This window comes from Protopterus annectens, chromosome 13.part0, assembly GCF_019279795.1.
Source record: "Protopterus annectens isolate FY-2018-M chromosome 13.part0, PAN1.0, whole genome shotgun sequence".
Taxonomy (NCBI): domain Eukaryota; kingdom Metazoa; phylum Chordata; order Ceratodontiformes; family Protopteridae; genus Protopterus; species Protopterus annectens.
The window spans coordinates 501,350,523-501,370,812 of NC_056747.1; the positions used below are offsets into that span (position 1 = coordinate 501,350,523).

General features: G+C 40.8%; 1 protein-coding gene across 1 annotated transcript in view; it reads right to left on the minus strand.

The window, feature by feature from the left end:
• Positions 1-20,290, minus strand: part of LOC122787923 (dynein beta chain, flagellar outer arm-like) — a 5,188,001-nt gene that overhangs the window by 2,283,071 nt on the left and 2,884,640 nt on the right. The window contains exon 63 of the mRNA XM_044054850.1: positions 9,006-9,257. Within this exon, the coding sequence (XP_043910785.1) occupies positions 9,006-9,257 (252 nt within the window). The remainder of the gene's footprint in view (positions 1-9,005; positions 9,258-20,290) is intronic.

The window sequence follows — 20,290 nt, forward strand, 5'->3', positions numbered from 1 at the left end:
CTATCATCATCAGGCTCTTATGCTGCACTGACATTAGTCAAGACTGGTTCCATACTGGATCACAGTACCTGTGAAAACAGATAGATAGATAAACATCTCATGTAAAACTGCTGATATGTGGCAAATGCATATAGATTAATATAGCTTGTGGTATTTGCTAACATACCTGCATTTCCTAAATGCATGTAGGGGAGATAAGATGAATTTTAACATCCATTAGATAATGGGACTTGTATCCCCAAGACCATGTTACTAACATATGGAACACCAACCTGGTGCATCCCTGACAGAGACACATGATAGTGCAATCAGTTAAGCTGCACTTTGAGGCTTCCACTGTGTATCACAGCCCTTTCATTGTCTCCAGACAGGAACACTAGGAACTCCTCTGTACCAGTGAGAGTGGTCTGTGACAGCAGATCCCTATACTTGTGGCCATCGTCTCCTATGCAATGGCCTAGGTCTTCATGTGGGCATACAGAATCATATCAGTGCTCCTGTGAAGAACCTTTTGTGCTGAACTATTGTGGCCACCTACAGTGCTGACATCTGCAATGATCTCCTTCCACAAACATTCCTAGAAGGCCTGGTTTGTCCTGTCAGGACTGAGAATCCATGATCCATACTCTCAGACTTCTTGCAGTGACACTTTGGTTTCCGCATGGGATAGCTTCTCAAGCTAATTACACTGCTTTGTTGCCATGCATGTTCCCTGTTATGATGGACAGTAAGCACTCATAAATATGTGCAGCTTACTGCTCCTGCATTCATGTGAAGGCTGCGGCAAGTCCTACACCTGTCATAACCCACAGCAGTCCACTAGGGAGCAACTATGCTGTAACATGCACCCTGTCATTCTCATGTACTGACCTGTGTCCAGCAAAGCAAAAACCAACATGTGCCCCACATACTCACTCATTTACATCCGGTGTCAATCATCATTTCTGCCTCCACCAACTCACACCATTCACTATGTACTACACCTGAACCACTGTTGAGTGCAATCCAACCAATCCCTACCAAGTTAGTTATTCCTCTCTTCAATACCCCCTCAGCCATGTATCTGGATGGCTAATGATGACTGGCCAAGTGCCCTACCTGCTCTCATGCTTCATTCCAACTCATACTGTGCTCCTATTCCTCTGTCTGCAGACTGCAGTGGAGCAAACCCCACAGTAAAAATGTTAAACAAATCCAGTAGCCATTTCCACCTGCCAATGGCCTGTGTACCCTTTTCACAGCAGATGAAGAAAACACATTTAGACTCTGTAGACTACAGAAAAAATTCTTGCAAAAGCCACTCTCTGTACTTGCAAAAATTCCATAGCATTATGAACCCCACAATGCTTTTGACTGCTTATGTTGTTCTCTTATGGGGATTATGACATGGTAATTATGCCAGTTTCTTCTACATGCCAATGAATTGCACAATTAGAACAATGTGTAGACAGCTCTGCAGTGCACAAGGGGTCCCATGCCTTCTTGTGTACATGCATAAAGCTTGCACAGGTGTCTACTCATGCCTAGGCAGCTCCATGACACCAACTGTCTGCCAGTATATTGCAATCTGCTCTACAGCCTGCAGGATCATCACAGCACTTTCTTGCATGATTTACAGTGCACTGATAAGTTAATGTACATTAAATGGATACAAAGAGGAACGATACCTTAAGTGACCAAAGTGCTTCTGACTTCCTTCTTTGCACATGTCCACTGCAGTCATATGACTCTGTTTTGTGTAATATACCTTTTAACTAAGTGGAATTGGGCTAGCTGTTCATTCTTTGAACAGTGTCATGGAAATGTACACTGTACTGACTGTGGGTGAGCCACAACTATCACAGAAGTGTCTACTTTAATGCATGTGTCATTAGCCTAATGCAGTACCGTGTCCCTATCAATCCACCATGCTGTTAATGCACAATGCTATTTTTAGCCTAACAAGGCTTACACATGCCTGTGTCAGTTACACTTGGCATACCATGGCCATGTAAATGTTAGGCTGTCAAGTAATGCTCTACAGTGGCTGACATATGTCAAGGTGCTATATTAACTCAAAGTTTGTGTGTCACATAACTACTCATTTTGGAATTCTGAGGCAAGGTATATGTGGCATGTCACAGCCTGGTGTCACACATCTTGACATTTACACCTAGAGAATGCCACTTGCTTATATGCTTATCAGGGTTGTGCATGTCATTTGTTGAAAAAGGTTGTTTTGGCCTAGCTTTGACTCTCCCTTGCACTCATTCAGGTTGTCATGTAAGCTGTGCTACTGTTCTGTACACAGGTAAATGGTTACTTACCATTAAATCATGTTCATTCCAGTGCACATAGTTCTGTAGTACATTTGTTCCAGGACTGTATATTGATTTTGTTTTGCTGTTGCATAGTTAGCTGCATTTTACTCCTCTAGGACCTGTAATGCAAAACAGTGAAGTACAGCCAGCTAATAACAGCTTTTGCTTTTCTCTTTATCACTGTCATCTTCTGCATTTTACTATCTGTCCTTTTTTATGTGTTTCTCTTCGTTTACATTCATATTTAATTCATAGGTTCATAGCTTCATACACAAGAAGGCATGGGACCCCTTGGCCTGTATAAGCCTAGCAAAAATGGTACCCTGGCTGTCGACACCCAAGAAAATTATTTTTCTGTGCCCCTGTCAAGCAGAGCCACAAAAGTGATCCCCAGGGTGAATTTCCTATTTCCCATCCAATCATCAAGATTTTTCTTGAAGAGTGCTAATGAGGAGCTCTGTTTGACATAGATAGGTAGTCTGTTCCAGAGTATGGGATGTCTCTGGGACAGGAATCTATCCCTCCAGCATGTTCTGTTTATTGTGGTGACAAGGTTTAGGTCCCTAGAGTGTGTGGCTCAGAGGGATTGGGATTTTTTTAAGTGGAGCATGTCCAACAGCTCTGGGGTTGACATAGCTTTGTATGTTAGTCAGAGATCGCCTGTGAGTAGGAGATATTCAACGGAGTAAAGCTGGAGTTTTTTGAGACGGTCTGCATAGGGCATCTGTTTGAGGCCAGTAATCCTCTTTGTGAGGTATTTCTGCAGCCTTTCCAATTGTTATAGATGTCTTATGAGGTACATACCAAAAGGGGCATTGTACTCTATAATGGGTCTAATGAGTGATGAGTAGAGGGGAACAATCACCTCTTTTTTTTCCTGGTAGAGAAACCATTTGTGATGAGGTGTGCCATGTAGAAGGATTTTGTGACCACTGTGGTGATGTGATTATCAAAGGAGAGACTACTGTCCACCTGTATCCCAAGATCTGTTATCACACTTCTGGTGTTAAGTAGACTACCGCCTATGTGGTAGTTCATGGGTACAGAGTTTTTACCAAAGCTGATGACAATGCCCTTTTTGGAATTGAGCTTGAGGCCATGGCTTTGACACCAGGCATCTGTCTCAGTGAAGCCATTTTGTAGGATGTCAACATCATTAGGAGTTTCGATTATGGCTCCTAGTTTGCAGTCATCTGTGAACTTAGTTAGCCGAAGACCTTCTGTGTTAGCCTGGTTACAAGAACTTTGCATTCTTCCAGTATAGAGATAGGCCCTTTAGGGGGTGAGAGGGGGGTAAAGTTAGCACTGAACCTATCTACCAGGATGTTGGCAATATCAGTTGTTTTTGTATATTTAGTGCCATAGTGCTGTAATTCAGAGCAGATCTGAGTTTTGCCATTGAGATTCTTGACATAGCTATAGAATGCTTTGTGGTTGTTTTTAAAATCAGTGTTGATTTTGATTTCATAACTAGCTTTGAAGGATTTTATGAGGGATCTCATCTTCTTACTGAGGCTGACCAGGGAGTTCCTCCAAAAATGGGATTTTACTCTTTTTTGCAACAGTTCCTTTCTTCTGTTGTAGAGTTTGTTTATGGCAGACCACCAGATTGGCTTCCTTTATTTGGAGGATAGCATCTTGGGTCTGTTAGGGATAGCACGATCCATGCACTCGTGTAAGTGCATATAAAGTGCATTTGTGTAGTAATCAGCAGTTGTACCTCTATTGTCCATCTGCATGGGTGTCATGAAGTTTGCCACTTCTGTCTTAAGAAGCATGAAGTTGGCTTTGGAGAATTTTTTTTACAGTTGTTTCCCAAATGGGGGGTGGGGGTGGGATGTGGATGTCTAGAGTGATTAGCTTGAGGTCGGATCTGACCAACAATGAATTGATCTTTGGTGTGGAACACCAGTCACCCATGTTGGTGATGACCAGGTCTAGGATATTGCTGCCCCTGGTGGGGGTGTGGATAAGTTGATCCAAGACATTGGAATTTATGAATTCCAGAAAACATTGAGCAAAAGAGTTGGTACATGAGTAGTTTTCCAAGTTAATAGTGGGGTAGTTGAAATCACCCATTATTAGGATGTTGGGTTGTACAGTAATATTTTCCAGTGTATCAAGAAAAGAGGAGTGGGAATCCTGGGGCATGGTGGGGGGTCTGTAGTAAGCTACAATCTGGATTGTGGTGTTGCCCAGAGTTAATTGAACTTGGATAATCTCGGATGCATTATTATGAGCAACTAGCTTGGAGTTGTGGATATCCTTAATGAATATGGACACGCCTCCACCTTTAGTGTTTCGGTCCGGGTTAGGTGGTCAAAAGGTGTGGTATGAATTATAGCCTGGTAATGCAGGTGTGCTCTCTGGAGCTTTGAACCAGGTCTCTGTCACTGCACAGATGTCGATGTTCTCCATTTTAAGGAGTGCCTCGAGTGAGTGCATTTTGAGGTTTAGACTTTTAACATTGAGTAGCATTAACCACAGATTTTGCCTGCTTGTACCTGTTACAGTGGTGAATCTGTCATTTGAACCTTGCCTAAAAAAGGCACTATAGTGGTGGCAAGAGCCTTTGCCAGTATCTGGAATCCCAAGGGCGATAGGTGCAGGCCATCTCTGGCAAAGCATCATAGTCTGTCGATCATGTCATCCCAGGCAGACAGATACTGGATTCTCTTAGAATGACACCAGAAGCTTAGCCAATTGTTGAAGTCATTTTGGGAGATGGCAGTATGCTACTCAGGGCTAGGGTCATACCTGCCTGGGCTACAAGATTGGAGATCTCCTCCATGTCTCTTTTCATGTTGTCCAGGGAGGTACGCCTCAAGACATTCATGCCAACATGGACAATGACAGAGTCATATTTGCACTTGTTGTGGAGTGACCTCTGTGCGTGCATTATGTGGTGGATCCAGGCACCCGACAGTCAGCTGACAGTAACTTTCTCCTTGTTTAGCCTGGTGAGTGGAACATCAGTGTGCCTGACTATAGAGTCACCTATGACTAGAGTGCTGGATATGTTATGCCTTATGGGCTGTAGTTGAGTGGCACAATGAATTTGTGGGCTATGTGTCATTTGGGTTATGCTGGGGGGTGGAGGTTGCTTGCATTTCTGCTTTGGAGGTCTTGGTTGTTTGGGTAGATTTTTATTGAGAGCCTCCATGAATTTAGGTGTGTGTTCTGTGTTTCTGTGTGTGTGTTTTGGTGGTGTAAGTTTTGAGGGGCTATGTGATGAGTGTGGTGTGGTGCAAGTGTTTACCTTCTCTTCTTGACTGTCTAGTCCAGTCTTCGGTGTAGAGAACTTTGCTTCCAGTTTGGCTATATAAGTGCATCTCTCACAGGTTGTAGTGTTGGGTGGTAGGAGGAGAGAGTTGTCTGTGTACATGAGGCAATTGCTGCATTGCCCCAAGATGCCCAGATTCATCAGGTAGACAGGAGAAAACACTGGGAGCTGACCTTTTGACATGCCTGGATAGGTGCTTACTTATTAAGTACTAAAAACCGTTTTCCTCTAGACAAGTGAGGAAAGTTGAGTGCTGTAGTAATTTGTAGCTTATTTAGTGCTTACAACAAGTTCTGTGCAAGTGCTGAGCTCAAAGAAACAGATTTGAGTGCTAAAACTAAAAAGTTGGCTAGTTGCAAGGGAAAATTTGAAGAGCAGACTTTATGGTGCCAGGAATGCTTTAACCTTAGTTAAGTGGTGGTGGTGGTGGGGGGGCTCAAGAGCTTACAAACAGTCCTGGATACAGCAAATCTGTATCTGGACTACACTTGTTGCAGGAAACGGGTGAAACAAGCTTAGAATTTTTTTCCAGTAAAGTGGAAATGGAGAAAGCTGGAACTGAAGTTAATTCAAGGTTAAGAATCTGAGTGGGTTGGCCTTCACAGATGTTCTCTATTACATTGAATGAACTAATGACACTAGACTAGGAGGAGTGTCACAGATCAAATATACAGTATGGGCGGGCAACTGCAAAGCCACCAAGTATAAGAACACCACAACAATAGGGAGGGGGAGTGGGAAACTATTACAGCTACTAGCTGTAGCCACTAAATGAAAGTTTTTAAACAAATCAAGGAGCAAGCAGACTCTAGAGAATGCTTTTAACTGCAAACAGACTAGACTAGAACACAGAAAGCTCAAAAAAAAAATTAAACATGCACAGAAAAGCACGGATAAAGCACTCACAAACAGAAAATACAACTCTCGGTATGAAAAAGCAGTTTACAGTTAAGTAATTCAGTAAACATGCAATTAGAGTAATTAAACAGTATCTAGCAATGAAAACTACAGTTAAAACAGTATAAAACAATACATAAATGCAGTGAAATAGTAAAACAAGCTTTATAACAGTGCAAAATGTAGTAGATTAACTGTATAGCACAATTATAAGTGTTACAGAAATGCAATTCAATGAAATAAGTGTGAGAAATAACTTATCCTGCTCTTGGAATCTTAAGGAATGTCTGCTTAGTTTCAGTAGTGAAACTAAATGATGGCTTTGGCAGTGGATGAGGTGTGGCAGCAGCCATTGCATCATACACCTACCTCGCCATCACCTACTGGGTCTCCAGTGAGCTCTAGGCCCCCCTCTCTGCAGTGTGACAAAGGTGATCTGGAAGGCTCACTTGTGTCCTCTGGTGCTATTTTTCTGGTAAGGGATGTAGGCTCACTATCAGTGAGCATCAGTGGGATTCCTTCTGGGTAATTTGGTGGGAGGCAGAAGGCCTGATGATGGCTGTAGATGGAGATCCAAATTGACAGCCTGGAGTACATATTTGTGTGACCTGAAGAGTTGCACACCTGCCTGGCACTGACCAATTGGCCAGCAGTGAATGGTCTCAGCTATGACGGCAGTCATTGAAGTGACTGGCTTTTGGTTGGGTGCAGTGCTGTACAGCTTTGCAGTCAGCACTCACTTCATCTTATCCTTCATCATGATGTTCTTTTTCCTTGTATGTCGATTACCCACTTCATTGTCCAATCCTCCCCATTACTATCTGTCCTCCCTTTGTCTGTATATATCTTTTTGCGCCCCCCCCCATTTCTGCTAAACTTTGCTTTTGTATTGGATTGTCTGCCCTTCGGCCATCCTTATAACCTCCTTCCTACCCATACCTTCCTTATACTATCTTTCTCTTTTGCACTGCTTGTAAAAATAAAAACAAGTACCTGTCCTACAAAGAACTATATCCTTCTCCACCTCTTGACACTAGTCTTCCAGTCCCCTTGCCCTTCAGTATGGTCCTCTGCTTGCTCTTCCCCATTTTTGACTGACTTACACACCCATTTCCTTTCCATTTGCAATTCAAAGATTAGTAGGACCTTTGCTGTATAACCCTCTGCTGTGTCTATGACAGCGCATTAATGCATGCGTGGATGTAGACTGTTGCAAATATGCTACGCTTTCACTGTTCAGTCTTGTTGGCCACATGACTTGCAGTAGCTCTTTCCACATTGTTGTGTGATTCATTCTTCTTTTGCCAATGACTTACTAACTTATTCTGTCCAAGCCAGACAACAACAGTCCTTCTGCATCACTTGTATTACACTGATTGCATTACTTTCTGTTACATAGCCACACTACTGATTTTTCTGAATCCCACTCCCACAGTAGTAGTAGTATAACAATGCATTCTGACTGAAATTTATATAAGCATTCTAGACCATTCTAGACCAGCTAAGGAACCACCATGAAAATGCACAGAGAACAGCATTTGCTATGATCCAGATGACATGGCGAAGAATGCTGGATATAGTGCCTCATACAAAACACATATCCTGCTTTCCTGCAGAATAATACTTCAAAATGACTTAAATTAAGGTCACTGTTGTATACTGGCCTATTACAACATCAGATAATTCTCTTTATAATTTTTTTAGAAAAATATCTGACCCACTGAATTTTCAAATATGAATGAGTACAATGGAGAATAACAAACATATTCATCATAGCCTAGGATTAAATACATTTTATGAAATGCCTAATAATTCTATTCCTTTACTCCACCCCTACAAACATGCTGCTTATTGGTGTTGTTAGCTACAAATAACAGTATGACTTATTTAAGAATATGCCAGTGTTAGGGCAGGCATACTGCACAATTTGAGATGAGCTTTAGTACTTCAGTAGTGTTATGTCTGATGAAATAATGAAGCTGTACTCCACCATCCTTGAAGGCAGTCAGGCACAGAGTTTACACCAGTACTTAATATCCAAATATGATTATATAAGTTGATGTAATATCACAAAAGTGAAATGATTTCACCAATTATACAGGTTAAGGTACCTTTTCTGAATAATCAAATCAGAATTCAAAACTTACCTCTCAAGTTTGTAGCACAAGAAATCCAGACAAAGCCAAAAATAAGGACAAATTTTAAATGTTGCTCTTATATACTTAGGAAATTGCTATAATAAAAAGTTTTGTGTTACCACACATTTCCTGAAGGATATGAACTCTGAAACTCAAATGACTGTCATTATTTATTGAATTCACTCTTGATTTGTTAGAAAACCACAATTGTTATGAGGAATATACCAAAAATATGAAAGAAAAATCTGGACATTCTGTAAAAAGCTGGACAGTTGAGAGGTATGACAAAATATAATTAAAGTAAAACAATGGATACTGATTAAATGTATACTGTCAGTCAGCAATGTTTGTTAACATCAACAAAATAAATCATACTCATTTACACACCTTGTAAAACTGAATAGACATCCTAGGGCTCACTTTGTTGTATTCCCTAAGACTTTCTTCAAGCAGTCTCCTTACACGAGTCAGATCAAAAGTGCTTTGGTATCCATCCAAAGCAATATTATGGCTATTCAAAGACTTTTGTTTTTTAACTGGTCTAAGGCTCTGATGAGTTGAACTTGTTGTTATCAACCCTCCTTCATGCTCTATGATATTATTGAACAAAGGCTGTTGTGGAGCCATGATCAGATTTAACTGCAAATAAAAAAATATCAATCATTATTCCATGAAGCAATGTACCCCTCCATCCTCATCATTATAATTATTAAGCAGTATAATTCTCTACAGAAGTTGAACTCGGTGCACACACATGTATCACACCAACAGTAATTAAAACTTTATATAATGATGGGTAAAAATCCACAGTTCTTATTCATTAGTCTGTATAGGACAGAGAGGTTATCCTGGTACCAAAAAATGCCTAATTTCTAGGCATATATTCAGTTTTAATCATGTACAGCCCTGTTCAATAATTCAAAAACATAATTTTTAGTCACAAGTTAAATGTTATTTTTTATGCGCATATCTTGACATTATCACAAGAGTTGTGGAAAATCCCCAGTAATCCATGCCAAATTGTATTGCTGGTTTGGTTTAAAGACTGTTTTCAGCCATGATCCAGCCAAGAGTCCTTAGCAACTTTTCAAAGCAGCATTTACAAAACAGATGACCTTCTGATTTACACTTCAGTTCAATAACTACTATAAATCATACTCATAAACTTCCCTTCATGTCAGAATTGTGCCTGGTGTGTTTTGTAGAGTTACATCTTAGTACATCGACATGGATTATACTGAATTATCATATTAAGAAACAATCTTAACATAAGTGAACCTCATCATAATCTTATAAACCCAACAGTATAAAATTGCATCTTATGATATCACAGCCTGTTATCCAATACCCCACTCACACTGGTAGCCAGAGACATAGAAACAGAGCCAGTCACACACAAACACACACACATACACACACACACACACACACACACACACACACACACACACACACACACACACATGCACACACACACACACACACACGCACACACACTCGCACGCACATGCATTGATTTGGATGTAGTCCATTATGTTGCAGGCAAGCTGATCAAGTGTCTTCTCATTGATGTTCACTGATCACACACTGGCCAAATATGCATCTTTTCAAGTATGTATACTCATCAACAGTGCGGTTATAGGTATTTGCTTTTTGGATACTTTTTGCTGTTTATGACAGTTGACAGTTTTACAAAAGTAATAAGCATTTGGGTATAAGTTTGCCAGTGGTTTTGTCCAGTGTGTGCAAGTAGTTATTTTTGAGGAGTATTGCTCACATAGGTTTGAATTAATTGAATTAAATAGTTAAAGTATACTGGGGGGTAGCAAGTTCTATGTAAAACAGAAAAATAGCCCTGTAGCTCCCATTGTTATCAAGTAAACATAAAGTATTTTTATGTCTCAGTTAACTAGCCTACTTTCAATCTCTCGGCTAATTTCATTGAGCTCAGAAACTCTGCTTACCTACAGAAACTGTCCACATTGGCCACCCAAGAGAATAAACTGATACTCTTTCTTGGGTGTCTTTTCACAGTATTTACCAGGATGAAGGACTAGATGAAAAAACGATAGCAACATCGACTTGCAGTGGTAGTCAAAAAATGTCCTAACTTTCTACATTAAAAGATGTCATACACCAACAACAAAGAAATGAACAGCTGGAAAGGAAATGGGTGGTAGAGTACTGTAAAACTGATGATCCTGAAAATCAGTTCCACATATGTAGCAGAAGTATACTGGGATTTCAAAAAACAGTGTCAGACAGAGAGAGAGAAGGAGAGAGAGAGAGAGAGAGAGAGAGAGATCTGTTTTTCTATCTGTTCTTTTCAGAGTAATTGCATCTCCCTGCAAAATACAACTATATCATAGAGAAAACTCAAAGATTAGAAGGTTTAAAAGTACAAGATACTCACCTTGGGTATCATGCACTGTGGCCCTTGCTTCCTATGAGAGTGGCTAATTCAGAAAAAAAAATTAAACACAGAGGAGTTCTGCAGGGAACATGCATACCATTACTTATATTGGACTACTCAAAAGAAGCCTATAACCAGGGAAAAAGAGAGGCCCAATGTTAAACATCTTCAACAAGTAAGCCCTACTTACTATATCCTCTCATAGTAGTTCATTGACGTCAAAGAAGCATGTTCTGAAAGAAAAACAAAACAGTCACTTCTCTTGTTAGAGAGATGCTGAACTAGAATACTTTCTGACAGAACAATACATGGAGTGGAAAATGCAAAAGTGACACAACAAGTCATCTACTAATAGAGGAAAGAACTCAAGGAGTGATGACCAGAGATCCCTACATGGAAGACTGCAAGTCAGGAAGGAACAATAAGCACCACCATGCCCCACCCCAGCTCCAGCTAGAAAAGATACTGCACAATCTAGGGAAGATATAATTGAGACCAGTACCACATCTGAAAAACACAGTGCAGTATTGTGACAAAACTGCACACAGAGCTCAGTGGCAACCAGAAACAGCACATTATCAGGTAAAATAAACAATTTTTAAATTAATATGTGGTCTGAATTACTGTCTTTTCTTTCAGGTAACGCTGACAGTGTTGATGAATATTGTTGATTTAATCAAGTTTTAAAATGACTAAATGATGAGAACCAAGCTAATCCACAATGGTGCCCAGGAAGAACATTAGAGTGACTATATCTTTTTTCTTTACAGAAAGTTTAATCTTTTACATAGCATGAAGGTTGGGGTGATGGTGGCAACAGAAGTACGATATTGTTAATCATAATTCCTTTTGTCCACAGTACACGTACTGAGCAAAGAATGTAAAAAGACTATATTCAGATAAAGTAGGGTGACTGCCTAAGAGATAATTTGAATATATTCATATCATCATGCAATCTGTATTGCAAATACATTATATGTACAACTGAACATGGCTGCAAATAAATAACTATGTAGTACCTTCCTCACAGGAAACCAATAAAGCCCACTACCAATGGGGTCAGATCATTCTGTTCCCTGGTGGTGGTATTCTTTTCATGCAGATTCCCCCCAAAGACATTTCTTCTTCCTGCATTGTGTGTAGTTTTATGCCACTAAACATGACATTTTTTATGGTATGCCTTTTGCTGATTTGAGAAAATGTTCCTCAAGTGACATGATGAATGCTGCAACAGGAGTTATTTTCTTTGCTAACATGAATTTGTTGAAGCAGAATATAATATATACAACCATGTCCATGTTAATGTTGCTGGAGACGTGTTGCTCTAGAAAAATTTATACTGAGTTGTTAAAGTCGATCTATCAGTTCATGGAATGGTAAACTGAAAGTGATTTCTCTTTACAGACTAGCGAGGAAAGATTTCTACAATGGCACAGTAAAAGCAGAACAGTGCTTCTTATTTTATTTTTACAGCACATTGATAACTGATTATGAAATGCTATGATAACTGAAAGAGTGTTTTTTTTTAATGATTGTTAAGAGGTTATTGTAGACAAACTATCATTCTGATGTTAACCTCATAAAGAGTTGGTGACGGGGCTGTCTCATTTGAAGAATACCCTGATTTTGACTCAAATTTTTACCCTGTCCATCCCTCATAAAACATTTAATTTTCTAGTACATCACTGAGGATTACAGTTGGGCACTAATGCTAGAAATTACAGCTCCATAGATTATAGTTAATTTTTTTCAGAAAATGAATGTTGACGTAAAACCTGTTCCATTAATAAACAGACATGCTACACTAAGTCCATGTGCAGCATTAATATAGTTACTTACTTTGCTACAAAAAATAGATAAAAGAGATTTCTAATGCAGGAAATGCAGGTAAGATCCAACTTTACATCATCAAAGCAACAAGCATGAAGATGCAAAAACAGGAAGTACTGCCCCTGTAAGCCCATGGAGAACCAATGTTTGCGAACAGGAAATAACAGTAAAATGAAACAACAGAATATCCAGTAAATTGGATTTGCAGAATGAGAAGACATCCTGTCATTCCAGAAGAAACTGAAAAACTGCAGGTAAGTTCAACAAAAGTTGCACTTGATCTTTAAGACCAGCATAACATCAACATTACTATACCCAAAATCTGCATTGAGTGCAGCCCAGAACATGGTTAGAAAAGGTGCCACAGTGGGTTGGGGAGACTTTCAGGATAATAAAAATGCTAATTCTTGAAAGGTATTGCTTTTAAAGTGGAATACAGGAGTATGCTATAATCCAATTAAGAGAAAAAAACTACCGCAGGAAGTCAGGACAGTGGCTCAAGAAAGAGTGATATGTTTACATGAAATTAAATTAATGGTTAAAAATAAAGTATAATGCAATCGATTTCCAGTGGTGTTTACCAATTATAAGGTGGTGTTTGAAGGGGTAGGAAATTAGTATATTATTTTATGAGCAACTCAGGCTTTATACTGAAAAGTGTTCACAAACTGAAAAGCCAGCTGGATAATTTTTTGTATAATTGATGGTCAGAGGTACATTACTGGAGACATAACTGCTCCAAATAAACATGACACAGAATTGTTCCAAGAATTATTTAGAACAATATTAGAAAATAGCCCACAGTGCTACCAAAAAATATTTTCCAGTATTTCAGTTATACAATGAACCCACTAAGTGATATACTATATAGATGTCAAGAGTCACATAAGAAGGCATTATCTGTCCCTTAACAGAGGCTCAGGCTTGACAGATAGATAGACACTATACTATCCAGATAAGTGGCAATTCACATTTCCCAGAAATGTTACTCATCAAATCAGCAGGTTATATTTAATTCTACTTCTTCAGAACCAGGGTATGTCAGTTAAAGCCATGAACATAACTGGACCATGCCCCATTACATACCCTCATATAGGTCTCAGGGGTTCCACAAACCATCAGACAAAGACAGGCCCACTAAAAATGGCAATGTAGTTAGAATATGCAAATCTTATGGGAGACAATAGCCACAACCATAGGAGAAAACAATGTGGGGATGGAAGACATGTCCCTGCTGTGATGAGGCAAGTGTGAGGCTACAAATATAGCAAAACTGATGAGACTTGAAGGAGAAAGAAGGAAGGCAGAAGAACATAGAGAAAGGGAAGATAAGGTGACTGTTATCCAACACAGCCTTTCTAAATCTCCACAGTCATGTCATCCAAAAGAAGAGGAGTAACTACTTATAGCAGAAATCCAACTAGTAAGTAGTTCCCAAGTGGAGGCACAATAACTATATCATGGGTACAGTTGGTGGCTTCTTGGAGAGTCCAATCCCAAGTTAATTTCTTGGCTGCTTAAAAAGAAGAGACGTAAATCATACATTGCAAAACTCTATAACCTGAGTCATTCTATACTTTGTACCAATGCAGAAATAAGGAAATTCTTTACAGTTTTCTGCCTAGAAATTTACAGTAGGAGCAATGTGTGCCTAGTCATGAGCTGGCCTCTTACATCAGTATATCTGCAGAGAACTGGACTTTCTTAGAGATACAGCACACAGGAAAGTGCAAAAAACTATCTGTGGAAGTTTACAGAAGGGAAGGCCCAGAATTAATAAAGTGTTTGCTTTGCCTCTACAACAGAATAGTAAAAGAAGGCAAAATGCCACCTTTCATTCAGGAGGCAATTATTACTTCAGTACTCATAGTGTAGGGAAGAAGGCTGAATATAGCAGACAATAGTCTCATAACTTTAATAAACGTACATGCCAAACTCCACGATACATTTAGAGAATCATCATCCTCAGCCCCCCTTTTCCCATTTTTCTACATGGGGTTCGGATATTGTGTTAACTGTCGTCAACTCTCTTGATTCAGTGCCACACTCCTGCCTTCTTCAACACTCATGCCTGATTGTTGCACATCTTCTTTCACACAATCCATCCACCTCTTTGCTGGATGTCCCTGCTTCCTCTTACCTTCTTCCTGTCTGTCCCAAATTTTCCTCACCAGATTGTCTTCTGCTTTTCTTCACATGTGCCCAAACCATGGATCATCTGCTCTCTTTCTACTTTTCTGCAATCCAAGCTACTTTGGCTTCTGCTCTTAAGTCCTCATTTCTTTGTCAGTCCCACAGTGTGCATCCTACCACCCTTCTCAGGCACTTCATTTCCATCACCTCTAGCTTCTTCAACTGTTCTGCCTTTACTGCCCAGGTTTCTGTACCATACAGTAGTACTGGTCGCACCACTGTCTTGCACACCTTACCTTTCAGCTTCTTTGGCATTCTTCTGTCATAGACTACACTTGATACACTATGCCAGTTGGCTGCAGCCCCTCTAATTCATGCTTTGACATCTTCATTCAGACTACCCTTCTCCTCAACCACCCCTCCCAGATACTTGAAGCTGTTTACCTGTTCCACTACCTTCCCTTCTATCTCTATTCTCAGCTTCTTCTGATTTCCCCAATTTGCTGCCATTACCACTGTCTTATCTGTGCTTAATTTCATTCCATTCCATGTGCATTTAGATTTGCATTCCATTCTCTTATCTTTTACTGAAGTTCTAGCTCAGAGTCTGCTTGTACTGCCACACCATCTGCATACATCAGCTTTGTTAATCTGTCCCCTCCAACCGGTCTGCTAATCTAGTCGATCACTAGTATGAATGGCACTGGGCTCAGAGATGAGCCCTGGTGTATACTCAGTCCCACTGGGAACCCCTCTGTGAGGCCAAACACTGTTCATACTTGAGTCACTGGGTCCTTGTATATAGCCTGCACTAATTCTACCAGTGTTTCTGGGACTTAAAACCACCACAGTACTGCCCAGATCAGCTTTCTTGGGACCTTGTCATATGCTTTCTCCAAGTCTAGGAATGCCCTGTTGGACTCTCTCCTCATCTGTAGCTTCTTCTCAAGTATCTGTCTTACTGCAAACCTCAGGTCAGTTGTGCTGCATCCTAATCTGAATCCGAATTGCTCATCTCCCATCTTACATTCTACAACTCTGTACATCCATTTATCAATCACCCTCTCCAGAACTTTCATGCAATGTGGTAGGAGTTTGATGCCTCTGTACTGCCCACAGTTGTGGATGTCCCCTTTGTTCTTGAACACACTGGCACAAGTATGCTTACTCTCCAGTCATCTGGGATACGCCTTTCTCTCCACTCTGCTATTAGTACCCTCAGGAGCCATTTCTCCCCTATTTCAACTAGCATCTTCATCATATCTGCTGTGACCTCATCTGAGCCTGTTGCTTTCCCTGACCATCTTCTTCAGTGATGTTCTTACTTCTTCAAAGGTGGGTTCCTCTTCTTCTTCTCTTATTGTAGGCTGTTTCTGGGGCAGTACAACTTCTGTGGGGTTTTCTTCATTCAGAAGCTGCTGGAAATACTATTTCCATCTGCCTTTGATATCCTGTGGACTGGTGAGCAGGTTGTTGCTGGCATCCCTTATGAAGGGTGTCTGATTATTTTCTTTATCTTTCTGTCTTTGCCTTGCAACCTGATATAGTTTCATTGTGCCCCTTACCGAGTCACTTTCCAGAAGTTGGTAGAGTCCTCCGATGCCCTATTCTTTGCTATTGCAACTTCTTTCTTAGCTTCTTTCTGAGCCAACCAGTAGTCCTTCCTAGCCTGGTCAGTCTTTTCCATCTCTCACTTCTTCCTGAACTTCTTCTTTCTTTTGATGACTTCCTGGACGTCTGCATTCCACCACCAGCTTTCCTTATGTAGTTTATTTCCATACCTTTCTAGGCCACGTATCTTTTCTGTAGTCCTAACATGTGCTGTTTTTAGGTGCTGCCACTCTTCTTCAACTCCACCTGTTTCCCCCTCTCTTGGGGTGCTAGCCCTGAGTAATTTCTTGAATTGCTGTACTTCATTCCAGTCAACTTCCAGGTCTTCAGTCTGGTCTCTGTTGAACTTACAGCCTTCTCTGACCACTGCTTGCAGCTGATTGTGGCAATTACTGGTTTATGCTGTGGACCAACTGTTTCACTGGGGATGACTTTGCAATCATGAATTCTACCCCAATGCCTTTTCCTTACTAGGAGAAAGTCTACCTGAGTTGCATGTTGGCTACTCTTGTATGTGATCTTGTGACTGTTTCTCTTTCTGAACCATGTGTTGGTTACTGTCAAGCCATTTGCCAGACAGAAGACTAGAATGGCTTCTTCTTTATTCCTGTTGCCCCACCCATGTGGACCAAGGCAGTCCTCATATCCTGTTCTGTCTGTCCTGATATGTGCATTCAAGTCACCCATTATCAACACCAAATCATGTTGTCCTACTTTATCTAGTAGGTCCCGCAGCTGCTGTCTGAATGCACTCTTTTCCTATTACAACCCTGCTTTGCGACGTAGGCTGAGATTATGAATACTGCCCTATCGTTACACCGGAGTCTGATTGCCATGAGTCTGTCATTAATTCTGATGATATCCTTCACTGCCTTCTGAAGCCTCTCTCTCATCACAATTCCAACCGCATTTCTAGCCTGTCCCCCACCTGAGTAGTAGAGTCTGGATCCCAAGCCAAGTGGCTTTATTGCACTGCCCTTCCATCTTGCCTCTTGGATACATAGTATGTCCAGTCTCCTCTGTATCATCATGTCATTCACTTTCAAGCTGCATCCTGTCAGTGAACCTACATTAAGAAGAGCAATTCTCAGTTCATGTTTGGCAGGTTGGTTGGTTTTACACCCAGCCTTTGCTCAATAGAGCTATCCCAGTTAACCCAGGCTGGTCAACTAGACACTGGCCAGGGAGTTGTTTATTGACCCAGGGCTTCTGGGCTTTATGGCAGGCATACACTGGCCAATAGGGGTGCATATAACCCTCCCACCATTAGCAAAGGTCCCTGGCGTGGGTCAGAGTAGGCCAGGTCCTCAACCCACTTATCACTAGTAACTACCCATGCCCATTTTTGGCGACATTAGTTACCATGACCGAATCACCTAGAGCAGTGGTTCCCAAACTTTTTTGATTCTTGGCTCCCTTGCTGAATCCAGGTTTTCCCAAGCCCCCCCCCCCCCACAACGGCGTGCATGATGTGCATATTTCAGGGGTTACCAAAGTGTGCGCTGTGGTGCCCTGAAGAGCCACGGCTTCCGCACAGCGGTGCTGTGAACTAACAAGCTTAGCTGCAAAATAAACCGCAAACAGTTTGTGGTTTATTTTTCAGTTAAGATTATTAGTTTTCTACAAGTGTGAGTGAAGGATGGGATTATGTAATTGTCACAGCAAATAGTCTTTCTTAAAAGGTTGCCTCCATGTTAGCTAGGTATTTACACCTCTCAACAGTTTTCTGTATTTAGTAAGAGTTCATTATCAGTGAGCACAAGGCAGATACTACATTGGCAGTATACCAAGTGCTTGGAGGTTGACAACTGAAGAGAAACACATTTGCTGTCCCTCCATATTGTCCAGTGCTTTAACTGTTAGCTGACTAAGTGCACAAGAAAACTTAGAGAGACTAAGGGAGGTCTGCGGAAGGGCTAGTGTCAGTGGAGCCCCATTTGCCAGATTATGCATTTCAGGGAACTGGAGAAGTAACTTTAAGTCCAAATAGAATCTTATATAGTAATAGTTATAAGAGACTAAGTCATCATTATAGGTACAATTAAGCATCCTTTGTCACTAACAACTATAGTAAGAAAGTTCCCATTATTACTGAAGGTGCTATTCTCAGTCCAAGGTTTCAGTTGCACAAAGGACCATTACTTTTAAGAGTGCTGCTCTCTTCAATATCAAGCATGTGCATAGTCAGCCTCTAGCCACATTTAATTTTCGAACCATATAGAAATGGACTGCCTATATTCATGCAAGGTGATTGTGTATAGAATGAGGGAGATACCTACATTATGCCATTCAATAGTCATGAAAGTGTAGCTATACTGCTATTAGAAGGCTACCATAAGGGAAGTAATTCTACATTTACTGGCTAAGTACTAAGAGTGTGCAGGAATAAATGGAGTTAACATGCTGGGTTGTCCTGCTATATATAATTAATGACTGCAAAAATGTCCAAAAATATTTTTACCCAGATTACTCAGAATCAACTAGAGACTTGAATGCTCAAGGACTCAGTCACGGAGTGCTTAAGTGAGTGGCCAGCACAAAATTGCACATATTCTGGATATCCCACTGTAATGATGCTATTTTGCAGTGGAGAGGTGAAGCAACAAGCACATGGGCCAGATATTCAGCTGAGTCTGCCAAACAATAAGCACTGTAGCTAGATTTGGCTCATGCATGGAAACACATACATGACACTGGACCAGCACTGCAAATCCTGCCTGAGTGAAGTGAAGTTCAAGCCACCCGGTTAGGAGTTCAGGATCCAAAATCCTAGACCACACAGATGATGACCTTTCTCATACCATTAGTCAAATGATTGTGCAGTGGGGGACTGTAGGGATTGTCAAGCTGGCAAGATGGAGGCTGCTGATCCTCATGTGTAACATGAAAAGGATACAGAAAAAACAGTATTACATTTAAAAAGTACTTACAATCATAAAAAGAACCAGTAGCTGGTTGTCTAATTTTATTTAGCAACCCCACCCATCCATCCATCCAAATCCCCTTTTCCCCATTTTTGGACATGGGGTTGGGATGTCACATCAACAGGGACCATAATCTACAGCCAATGTTAAAGCCACCAGGTAGCTAGCCTGGCAGTGGATTTTATTTAACACTCTCCTAATTAATCATTTTATTTGATCTAACTGCTTTGACATCATTGAGCTTTGGAAGTGTATTTTGGCTTTCCTGGGTAGATCTCTGAACAAAACAGTGGCACATGATGACTCATGTAAGAGGCAAACATATCTATCATTAGAAGACCCTGCTTTCTAGTGACCATCAGAAATGTCTGTCTGCTTGTCTGTCTGGTATTGTTTTGTGAAAGGTAATGATTTCTCTGTGCAATGCATCTGCCAGGGTTTTTGGCTGGTTTGTAATAGAAAAAGCCTGAAGAGACAAATAAAACCACCCCAACACACACACACACACACACACACACACACACACACACACACACACACACACACACACACACACACACACACACACACACACACGCACACACACTTTCTGATATACTACATTACTGTAGGGTTGTCTCTAACTAGCTTTCAAGCTAGGGTCAGGACTGGAATGTTGACACAGTTTATAAAATAGTCAGTATCCTCTAATAAATTATCTATTGGGCTCAATCAGAGGGGAACAGCAAACCCCCACCCCCAGTGCTGAGATCTTGAAAATG